Source organism: Zalophus californianus, chromosome 5, assembly GCF_009762305.2.
Source record: "Zalophus californianus isolate mZalCal1 chromosome 5, mZalCal1.pri.v2, whole genome shotgun sequence".
Lineage (NCBI taxonomy): Eukaryota > Metazoa > Chordata > Mammalia > Carnivora > Otariidae > Zalophus > Zalophus californianus.
In genome coordinates, this window is record NC_045599.1 from 89,387,320 (window position 1) to 89,399,431 (window position 12,112).

Here is a 12,112-nt window from a genome sequence, read left to right on the forward strand (position 1 = left end):
TTCTCATTTTTTAGTTGCATAATTTCTACATTATTACAATATGTATTTATGTTTTTCTTACATTCTCATCTCTACTTTTGTTTTAGTCTTAGGTCTAAAATTAGAAATACTAAATATTCACTATCAGTTCTTTTGCCAAAGTTTTTCTAATCATTTTTTAGTTTAATGGTGCGTATGATTTATTAGAATCATCAGGAAGACCTTGTAAGCAGTATTTCCTGAGTTCTTACACATTTGACACTGTTTTTCTGTTGTTTTGATATCTGAAAGACTCCTTGATGGGCTTGATGGGGTCCAAAATTCTTGCTTAAAATTCTCCCCCCCCCGCAACAAGTTTCTTTAAAATGCTGCTTTTGTGGCTTTTGTTTGTTTGTTTGTTTTTGCTTTAGTATGTTACATTGGAAAAGTCTAATTTTCCTTTTTCTGTAAGTGATTAGGTCTTTTTGTTAGTCTGAATGGTTTAAGACTGTTCTTTATCTTTAAGGTGCAATAGGTTTAATAGTATAGATCTGAAAAATAATTGTTCAGGGTCCATATTCCCAGATAAATGGTGGGTACTTTCAGTATATAGATTCAGGTCTTTTTTTTGGGTAAACTTTCCTTTGATTATAGTTTTTTTTAAATTAAAGATTTTATTTACTTACTTATTTTAGAGAGAGAGAGTGAGAATGAGAGCCTGAGCAAGGGGAGGGGCAGAAAGGGAGGGAGAGGGACAAGCATAGTACATGCTGAGTGTGGAGCCCCATATGGAGTGGGGCTCTGTATCATGACCTTGAGATCATGACCTGAGCCAAAATCAAGAGTTGGATGCTTAACCTTAACCGACTGAGCCACCCAGGCGCCCCTTTGATTATAGTTTTAATGTTAGTTTGTTTTACTGTTTTGTTTTCTTCTTCAGAGTTCCCAGTTATACATTTATTGGATCATCTTTGCCTGTATTCTATTTCAGCCACTTTCAGATCATTTTTATTCCTTTCTATATTTCATTTTATATTGTGTTGAATATTTTTTTTTTACTCTCTTCAGTACCCTAATTAAATTTTGAGGCAAGGTATGGTTGGTGTTTTTGATTCTCTTTATTCTATAGAACTGTTAATTTACCCAGTTTTTCTTTTCTTTCACTACTCAGTGACCACAGGGTGTCTCTTCTCTGTTTACCTACTTTTTCTCTTCTCCTCTGTGAATGATGTCTCCTTGGGATTGATATAAATTTAGTGGATATTCCCTATTAATATTAGGATGGGACTCTCTTTCTTGGGGTGATTTTGCCTGTTCAAAATTGATGTTTATTTCTTGCTTGCAAGTAATTTGAAATTTGGAGGTATGCTGAAAATGCAGGTTACATACAATTTTGTTTTATTTATCTCTTTTTGGAGGGGTTGTATAGAAAATATGGAAATGTCTTAGCCTTACTATTTTGCATGTTGATTTACTTTAATCACTTATCTTATAAATATTTTTATATGAATATTTATACATGAAAGGCTTTTTTTTAAGTCCTTTTTTTTTTTTTTGAGAGAATGCCTGTGAGGGTGGGGAGAGGCAGAGGAGAAGGAGAGAGTCTTAAGCATGTTCCTTTCTCAGCACAGAGCCTGTTGCCGGGCTTGATCTCATGACCCTGAGATCATGAACTGAGCTGACATCAAGAGTCAGTTCCTGCTTCTCCCTCTCCCTCTGCTGCTCCTGCTTCTGGTCTCTCACTTGTGCTCTCTCTCTCAAATAAAATAAAATAAAATAAAATCTTAAAAAAAAAAAAAGAATCAGCTGCTTAACTGACTGGACTACTCAGGTGCCCCAAAAGTCATTCTTTAGGTGGAAGCATGGTATTCTGAATGGACCATAATATATTTTACTGTGTCATTATTCATGATCATTTAAGTCCATGCACTTCACATAATCTGTGATGTAAGACTAGCTGCTTCTTAAAATTTCCAGTCTGTTGGGATGCCTGGGTGGCTCAGTTGGTTGGGTGTCCAACTCTGGATTTCAGCTCAGGTCATGATCTCAGGGTGGTGAGATTGAGCCCTGTGTTGCGCTCTGTGCTCAGTGGGGAGTCTGCTTGAGATTCTCTCTCTCTCTCTCCCTCTGCCCCTCCCCCTACTCCTCTCTCTCTTTTTAAAATTTTTTTTAAAAGATTTTATTTATTTGACCGAGACAAACTGAGAGACGGAACACAGCAGGGGGAGAGGTAGAAGGGGAAGCAGGCTTCCTGCTGAGCAGGGAGCCTGATGTGGGGCTTGATCCCAGAACCCTGGGATCATGACCTGAGCCAAAGGCAGACACTTAACAACTGAGCCCAGGCACCCCTCTCTTTCTCTCTCTCGATAAATAAATAAACCTTTAAAAAAATTTCCAGTCTGTCACAGACTGATACATTTTAAAATACAAAAAAAAGGATTACTAGAAAATGAAATTTAAAAATACAAAATATAAGCCTATATCTTTCATTGTTATGTACAACAAACATAAGATTTCATTTCAGTAAATATCAGAACAAATGTAACAGGAAAACAGAAAAAAAACCAAAAATAGTACATGTTCCTTGGAATTGTGTTTATAAGCAATTTAATATAGAGAATGTCTATTTTACTGATAAATTTTTCTTTCCACAATTGTAACTAAACAAAGTTATGTGTGAAATAGTGAACTCTGTATTTAAACATCTATATACATCCTTTCAATGAACACTGTTTATATCAATATTTAAAGTTCTTATTTTGACAAATGAGCTTTCTTATGGCTTAACAACTTACTATTCTAGTTTGGGTTGATGATGATGCTAGTGTCACAGGGAATATTGTGTATCTAAAGCCTATGTTTTTATTTTATTTCATTTTTATTTTTATTATTTTTTAAAGATTTTATTTATGTGACAGAGAGAGAGATAGTGAGAGCACAAACACAAGCAAGGGGAGTGGGAAAGGGAGAAGCAGTCTTCCCCCCCGAGCAGGGAGCCCGATGAGGGGCTCAATCCCAGGACCCTGGGATCATGACCTGAGCCAAAGGCTTAACGACTGAGCCACCTAGGTGCCCCAAGCCTATGTTTTTAAAAAGATAAATTCAGTGTGAAGAAATCAGTTTTATGTTAAGGAAGGGAAGAAGAATTTTAAAGCAGTTTCAGTAAGATTGTAGTATTTTTAATTTTCAAATGGGCTTGAAAATGCTATTATTTCAAAAATCATCTTTGATCCTCTGTTCCAGCAATTTTTTTCTGAAAAGTTATAATGAAATGTTACCTTATTATTATTATTTTTAAATTCAGTTTAGTTAACATATAGTATTATGTTAGTTTCAGGTATACAATATAGTGATTTAGCAGTTTGATACATTACTCAGTGCTCATCATGATACGTGTACTCTTAATTTCCTTTACCTATTTCACCCATCCCTTCATCCACTCCCTCTGGTAAACATTAGTTTTCTATAGTTAAGAGTCTATTTTTGGGTGTGTCTCTTTTTTCTTTGTTTTGTTTCTTAAATTCCACATATGAGTGAAACTGTATGGTATTTGTCTTTCTCTGACTGACGTATTTCACTTAGTATTTTACTCTCTAGATCTGTCCATGTTGTTGCAAATGGCAAGATTTCATCTTTTTTATGGTTGAGTAATATTCCGGTGTTTATATATACCACATCCTTTTTATCCATTCATCTATTGATGGCCACTTGGGGTGCTTCCATAATTACATTTCAGTTATCTTTTGATGAAAGAAATGGAATTCAGATCCATGAATTTGATCTTTTTTGAAGTAACATAAAATTCAAAAAGTCTATTAAATTTGTAAGGTTTTGGATGATAATGTTTTGCAGATGTGAAATATCAAGCTTACCACCTATTTTACCGATGTTTATTATAAAATTATAGAACATATCACAATCTGTAGAATCTCTGTTCTTCCAATAATCTAACTTTCATTTCTGTCCTTTGATCTTACTTGTCATAGAAATTCTTTCCTTGCATGGAAGCATAAGTTCATTGAAAATACTGAAGATACCAGAAAAATAAGTCTTGCTTTTTACTTTATCTACTGTGTCCTAAAAAGTTCTAGAAACATTAAGCATTCATTTTATAGTTTGGAGTTCTCCACAGAACTTTCCCCTTTAATAAGCCCTGTTATAGCAAGTAATAACAGTTATTTATGATACATTTACATTTCACATAATAAAGAGAATATTCTTTTTTAAAATAATTTTTATTGTTATGTTAATCACCATACATCATTAGTTTTTGATGTAGTGTTCCATGATTCATTGTTTGTGCATAACACCCAGTGCTCCACGCAGAATGTGCCCTCTTTAATACCTATCACCAGGCTAACCCATCCCCCCACCCCCCTCCCCTCTAGAACCCTCAGCTTGTTTTTCAGAGTCCATCGTCTCTAATGGTTCATCTCCCCCTCCGACTTACTCCCCTTCATTAAGGAGAATATTCTTGAATGCATTTGCCTAGCTTTATATAACTTACAATTTCTACTATGCATGGTATTTAGTTTGGCTGACATTTTTTTCAGTAATAGAAACTGTGCACTGATTAAAACTGTGGCACAAGCTTCTTAAATCTAGGATGCTTTTCCCATAGTTACTTCTGGCTACATGAAACTTAAAGTTTAATCCTTCATGTTTTTGTACAGTTAAAAATTTAGTTAACATTTAGTTAATTAACATTAACAAAAAATATTTGTATCATCCAGTTAATCACACGTTTCTTAAAATAATTTCCGTGTTGCCAATATCTGTGCATTTATGAAGCTGCAATAAAAAGAATGTTGTTGGCTTTGTTTTACTATTGTTCTTCCACATCATGATCTGTTTCTTGAATATGTTGAGCTATGTTGTCATTGAATATGGTACTCGACCTACCTTCTTTGCCTCATACTCACCCAGCATTTCCAAACAGCTTTGCAGTATTCTCCTAATTTCTCGACAGTTTTATGTAAGACAGTCCCTGAGTTTTGATGGCTAGACTTACGATTTTTTGAGTTGATGATGGTGTGAAGTGATACACATTCAGTAGAAACTGAACTTTGAATTTTGAATTTTGATCTTTTTATGGGATAGCAGTACATGGTATGATGCTCTTTTGTGATACTGGGCAGTGACAGTGAGCCATAGTTTCCAGTCAGCCACACAAGCACGATGGTAAACAACCGGTCCATTTATAACCATTCTTTACCCATACACACATTCTGTTTTTCACTTTCAGTACAGTATTCAGTAAAGTACATGGGATAGTCAATACTTTATTATAAAAAAAGGGCTTGCATTAGATGATTTTGCCCAACTGTAGACCATTGTAAGTGTTCTGAACTTGTTTAAGGTAAGTTAGGCTAAACTATGATGTTTGGTATATTAGGTGTATTAAATGCATCTTTGATTTATAATATTTTCAACTTGTAATGGCTGATCCTTCTGCAGGTGACTAGTCTGCGGTTTTTACCATGGAAGTGGTAAAAGCACATCTATGTGCTTGGATGTTGTGGTAATGTCAAATTGCTGTAAAAGTTTCTAAATGCTTGTTCTCAGTTTCTATGTTTATTTTATTTTTTTTTTTTAAGATTTTTATTTGAGAGAAAAAGAGAGAGTGCAGCTGGGGGGAGTGGCAAAGGGAGAGGAAGAAGCTGGCTCCCCACGGAGCAGGGAGCCTGATGCGGGGCTGAATCCCAGGACCCCGGCATCATGACCTGAGCCTAAGGCAGACACTTAGCTGATTGAGCCACCCAGGCACCCCTCTATGTTTATTTTGTTAGAGCAGTAACAAGCGGTGTGCTAATTTCCACTCATCTGTAGATCATATTTTCAGTAGCATTGATTCAGGTTTTATAATGACAAAACATTCTACTCTGAGCATTATTGTGCACACATCTTTGTGCTTGTGTGTATCTGTAGAATTAATTCCTAGAAGTGTATTGCTGGACAAAGATTATGTACATTAATGATTTCAGAGGTTATTGCCAATTTGCCCTCTAAACATCTTGTATCCATTTTATCCTGTCAGTGGTATGAGTGTTTCTCCACATAAAATGTTTTGTAAAACATATTATTTTTACTATTAATACAGGTTTAAAAAAGTATATAACTATTTTGATTTACATTGAGCATCTTTCCATATACTTATGAGCCCCTTGTGTATTTTTCCCTATGGGGTATCTTATCATGCCCTTTGCTTATGGGAGGAGGTTAATATTGGTCTTTTTTATTGATTTGTAAGAGCTCTTTATATATAAAGAAAATTAGCCCTTTCCCTGATAATTATGTTACATAGTTTTCCCTAGTTCTGTTTCTTTTTAAGTACTGATTTAAAATAGATGAATACACACTGACTTTAAACCTACTCATTTTTTAAAAAGATTTATTTATTTATTTGAGAGAGAAAGAAACAGAGAGTGGTGGGGGCAGGGGCATAGAGAGAGGGAGAGACAGTCTTAAGCAGACTCCACGCTGAGTGCAGAGCCTGACATGGGGCTTGATCTCACAACCCTGAGAGGATGACCTGAGCTGAAACCAAGAGTCAGATGCTTAGCTGACTGTGCCATCCAGGCGCTCCCATAGTTAACTCATTTTTTAATTCTTGAATCAAGCTTTCTCTGACCTTGAGCGCATGCTTACTGGTATTATGCAGATGGCCAATTTTTACATGAGTGTCCATGTGACAGATAATAATGGCAATATATTATAAATTTTAATTTTTATGATTTTTATTTGTTCCAGATCCAAATGTTTTCTTTTTTATACTGTAAAGGGTCTTTTCTGATGTTTTCTGTGAACATTTAAATAGCCACTGATTCTGCAGAGGCTCAGTGATCTCTTAGTTATAGAAGAGGTAGAAAGAGTACTACTTTAAATAGTAGCCACCCTGATGGTATTTCTTGTTTTGCAACAGGAACCAAAGGAAGAGAATGGATTGCAGAAAATGAAGACAAAACAGTCGAATAGAACAAAGTGTTTGGCTAAAAGAAAAATTGCACGTATGTTTTTATTTTTGTGTTGAGAATGCTTTGAAAAGTACAGCATAGAATTGAGACTAATTTCTTCATTAAGAGAGATCTCTGAATAAGGATGTATGTGCTTCCTATTTGCTTTGGATTCCATTAAAATTTTTAAGATTCACTGTTACCTGCAACTTATACAGTTGACTTATTATGGGCAGAGGGTTGAAATTAAAATGTGAACTTCAGAGTTAGGCACACTTGGATTTTGAATCCTTCCTTCAGCCCTTACTATATGGACTTTAGGCAAGTTAGTGCTTTCAGCCTACCTCTGTTTTCTTACCAATAAAATACAGATATAATACTTAGTGGCTGAAATAATGGTACCTATTATAATGGTACTATTTTCGTCATGTTAAAAAAACAATATTCAACTGAGTAAATTTGAAGATTTAATTGGCTTTATTAAATGATTCATGAATTGGGCAACATTCCATCTAGTAAATAGAGGGGTGCTCCTGAGGAGTTGTCCAAAATGGAAGGTTTTTATAGAAAGGAGGGCGGGACAAGAAAATTATTAGCAAAAAAAAAAGAGAATTGTTTTAGGCAAGATCATCTTCCCTTGCTGGGAAGAATAGGGGTCTTATTAGGTGGATTACGTCATCTTCCTTGGGGATGGAGAGTTATGTGATTATCTCATTGGTGCTTAATCAGAAACTTCCTGGTTGACAGGTTAAGACATATTTCTGGGGGAATTTGAAACTTTAGGTATTAAGCCCCGGTTTGGTGACTAGGCCTGGTCCAAGTGATGCTATGTGGACCTGTGGTTTTCCTTTTCACGTTCATTAAAATTATAAGGGAAAAGGTCTTCTGTGTGTCTTTTCTACTCTTAACACTTCACTCTGGTCATCACATGTGTTGGGGGTTTTTCCCCTATACCAAGCAGTTCTCCAGTTTTTAGTCAGACACTGTCTGGTATCTCAATTCTGACACTGCCCAGAGATAGTATCAGATCCCACAGGTCTATCTTCACTTTTTGAAGGCAACTGTAAGTCCAGGTCGTTACCTGTGCATCTGACTGACTGGCTATACAGAGGTTTACATGACCCCCTCCTTGGAGTTGATTAATTTGTTAGAATGGCTCCCAGAACACAGGGAAACCATTTATTTACTAGATGATTGGTTTATTATAAAGGATATAACTCAGGAACAAGCAGATGGAAGAGATTGTATAGGGCAAGATATGGGGGAAGGGCTGCAGAGCTTGTATGCCCTCTCCAGATGTGTCACTTTTTCAGTATCTCCACCAACCAGGAAACTCTCCAAACCTTGTAATTTACAGATTTTTATGGAAACCTCATTATGCAGGCACGAGTGATTAAATCACTGGCCATTAGTGGTTGATTCAACGTCCAACTAGCCTCTCTCTGTTCCCTCAAGGTTAGGGGACAGGGATGGAAGTTCCAACCTAAACCCACGGTTGTTTCCCTCATCCTTAGGGGCTTTCCAAAAGTAAGTGCATTAACATAACTCAGGTACGGTTGAAAGGGGTTTGTTATAAATAGGAAAAGATACCTTTATTCTTTTCTTTTAGGAAATTCTGAGGGATTTAGGAGCTCTGTGCCAGGAAACAAAGATCAAATATGTATTTATTAGTATAAGTCACAATAGGCCAAAAATTTTTTGTTGTAGGTTTTGCTTTCTTTGATTTTTACTCAGTTGCGAAGTTATTTAATTATTTTTGGCATTTTATTTTTTTTTTAAAGATTTAATTTATTTATTTGAGAGAGAGAGAATGAGAGACAGAGAGCACGAGAGGGAAGAGGGCCAGAGGGAGAAGCAGACTCCCTGCTGAGCAGGGAGCCCGATGTGGGACTCGATCCTGGGACTCCAGGATCATGACCTGAGCCGAAGGCAGTCGCTTAACCAACTGAGCCACCCAGGCGCCCCTATTTTTGGCATTTTAATGTGAAGTGAAGTGTTCAAGTATTTCAGTGAACTTTTCAAAAAATATGATAACTAGTTGAAATTATTACAAAAGTTGATTGGAGATAAGTAAGGCTTTATTTCACAGTTAATTTGAATTTCAGTGATTTAAGGTAGAATTCTTAGCTTTGTAAAATTAATCAAAACAGTTCTTTGTTGTGAGATCATTGCATTATGTCTAGAGGTCGCTGTCACTAGGTTGGATCTGTCAAATGTGCTCAAGTTACTTTCAGTATTGAAAATTGTTGATAATAGTATTTTTTGAGATGCAATAATCTTTATCAATTGATAGTTAAGTTTATGTCATCATTGGTGGACTATTGATAGTTGGTTATTCTGAGTCTTTACAATCAAATTGGGTTTTATTATTTTTATTTTTTAAAAGATTTTATTTACTTATTTGACAGAGAGACACAGTGAGAAAGGGAACACAAGCGGGGGAGTGGGAGAGGGAGAAGCAGGGTTCTCCGCTGATCAGGGAGCCCGATGTGGGGCTCGATCCCAGCACCCTGGGATCATGACCTGAGTTGAAGGCAGACTCCCAAGGACTGAGCCACCTAGGTGCCCCATGGGTTTTACTTTTTTATTTAGTTGTGTTATGCTTTTTTATTTGGTCTGACAATTCTTTTTATCTTTTTCATGTATTCTGACAACTTTTGTCTTTTGTCTTTTATAATTACATTTAATGTAACTATTGATGTTACTGAATTAAAATACACCATTTGAAAGCTGTTCGTTTGTTCCAACTGTTCTTTGTCTTTTATTCTGTCCTTTTTTTTTGTATTTGTTGACTATTTTGATTCCATTTTATTTCTATTATTTATATCTCTTTTAAAACATATTTAGTGGTTGTCCTAGTCTTTAGTACACACATTCATTTAATCACAGTCACCTTCAAATAATGTTATATTGTTTCATGTGTAGTATGCGCTGTGTAATGGTATGCTCCCAATTTTTGTCTACCCTACTTTGTTATTTTTGCCATACATTTTAGTTTTGCCCTTGTTATAGTATACAATACATTGATGCTATTTTGCTTTAGATAATTATCTTTTAGAGCAATGGAAATAAAAAATAAAGAATTCCATACTTTATTTTTACCATCTCAAGGGCTGTTTATTTCTTTGTGTAGATCCCAGTTTCTCTTGGAAAGCTTCCTTTATCACTTTTGTAATGTAGATCAGTTGCCAATTCTCTGTTTTTGAGAAAATCTTTATTTCTCTCATTTTTATGGAACTACTTTATTGAGATATAACTCATGTACCATAAAATTCATTCATCATACAATACTTTCATTATTTAAAGTATACAGTGGTTTTTAGTATATTAAGTGTTGTGCAGCTATTGCCACAGTCTAATTCTAGAACATTTTCATCACCCTCAAAAGAAACCCCATATACTTACCTTCATCCCACTCAGCCCTCAGCAACTACTAATTTACTTTCTGTCTCCGTAGATTTGCCTATTCTGGACATTCCATGTAAATGAAATCATACAACATGTATCTTTTGTGACTGGCTTCTTTCACTTAGTTTAATGTTTTCACATTCCATGTTTTGGCATCATGAGTACTTCATTCCTTTATCGTTAAGTAATATTCCATTATATTCTGTGCCACATTTTGTTTATTCATTTATCATTTGATGGACATTTAAATTGTTTCTACTCTGGCTATTACAACTGAAGTTGCTGTGAACATTTATGTACAAGTTTTTGTGTGGACATATGTTTTCATTTCTCTTGGGTATATGCCTAGGAGTGGAATTCCTGGGCCATATGGCAACTCAGTATTTAATTATTTGAGAAACTTCCAGACTGTTTTCTAAAGTGGCTACCTGTTTTACATTTCCACCACCATTGTGTGAGGGTTCCAATTCCTTCACATCCTTGCCAATACTTATTTTCCTTTTTTTTTTTTTTAATTATAGGCATTCCACTGTGTATGAAATGATGTCTGATTGTGGTTTTGATCTACATTTCTCTAATGACTAATGGTGCTGATCATCTTTTTGTGTGCTTATTGGCCATTTGTGTATTTTCTTTGGGGAAAAGTTTATTCATATCCTTTGCCATTAAAATAATTTTAATTATAAAACACATAAGACATACTATTTTAGCCATTTAAAAATGTTTTTATCATGAAAGGGGTATTGAATTTTGTAATATGTTTTTTCTGTGTCTATTGAAATAATCATTTGGGTTTTGTGTTTTACTTTGTTGATTTGGTATGTTAATTGCTTTTCTTATTTTAAACTAACCTTGCATTCCTGGGATAAACTACTTTGTCATAGTGTAGAATACTTTTTGTATGTTGCTAGATTTGTTTTGCTGGTATTATGTTGAGGATTTTTGCATCTACATTCATAAGAGATACTGGTCTGTAGTTTTCTGGTCATGTCTTTGTCTGGATTTGGTGTGTTAGGCTAAAATTGGCCTCAGGGAATGAGTTGCATATTGCTCCCTCCTTTAATTTTTGGAAGAGTTGGTATTTTTCTTTAACTGACAGAATTCACCAGTGAAGCCTTCTGGGCCTGAGCCTTTCTTTGTGGCTAGGTTTTGATTACTGGTTCAGTCTCTTATCTGTTGTAGTTTTATTCAGGTTTCTGTTTCTTCTTGAGTCAGTTTTGGTAGTTTGTGTCATTTTAGGAATTTGTGTGTTTCATCTAAGTTAACGAATCAAGTGGCATATAGTTCTTGATTCCATTATAGTCCTTTTTATTTTTGTAAGATTGTGAGTTATGTTTCCACTGCCATTCCTACTTTTAGTTGTTTGAGTCTTCTTTTTTTTTCTCCCCCCTGCTCAGTCTAACTCATAGTTTGTCAGTTTTGTTGTTTTTAAAAACCTAATTTTTCTTGTTACCAATTTTCCTGTTTTTCTATTTTCTATTGATTTCTTCTCTGTTACTCATTCCTTCCTTCCTTCTGCTTCCTTTAGGTTTAGTTTGCTCTTTTTTTCATGTGTCTTAAGGTGGAAGTTAAGGTTATTGATTCAAAATCTCTTTTTTTTTTAAAGATTTATTTGTCACAGAATGAGAGAGAGCACAAGCAGGGGAAGTGGCAGGCAGAGGGAGAAGCAGGCTCTCCATTGAGCAGAGAGCCTGATGTAGGACTCCTATTCTAGGACACTGGGATCATGACCTGAGCCGAAGGCAGATGTTTAACCAACTGAGCCACCCAGGTGCCCCAAGATCTCTCGCTCT

General features: G+C 35.4%; 1 protein-coding gene across 10 annotated transcripts in view; it reads left to right on the top strand.

The window, feature by feature from the left end:
* Positions 1–12,112, top strand: part of UIMC1 (ubiquitin interaction motif containing 1) — a 112,212-nt gene that overhangs the window by 27,788 nt on the left and 72,312 nt on the right. For 9 of the 10 annotated variants that reach the window (XM_027606668.2, XM_027606669.2, XM_027606673.1 and 6 more), the window contains one exon: positions 6,881–6,965. The exons of the other annotated variant lie outside the window; for it this stretch is intronic. In XM_027606668.2, the coding sequence (XP_027462469.1) occupies positions 6,881–6,965 (85 nt within the window). Of the gene's footprint in view, positions 1–6,880; positions 6,966–12,112 lie in introns of those variants that run through there. 10 annotated transcript variants of the gene reach the window in all.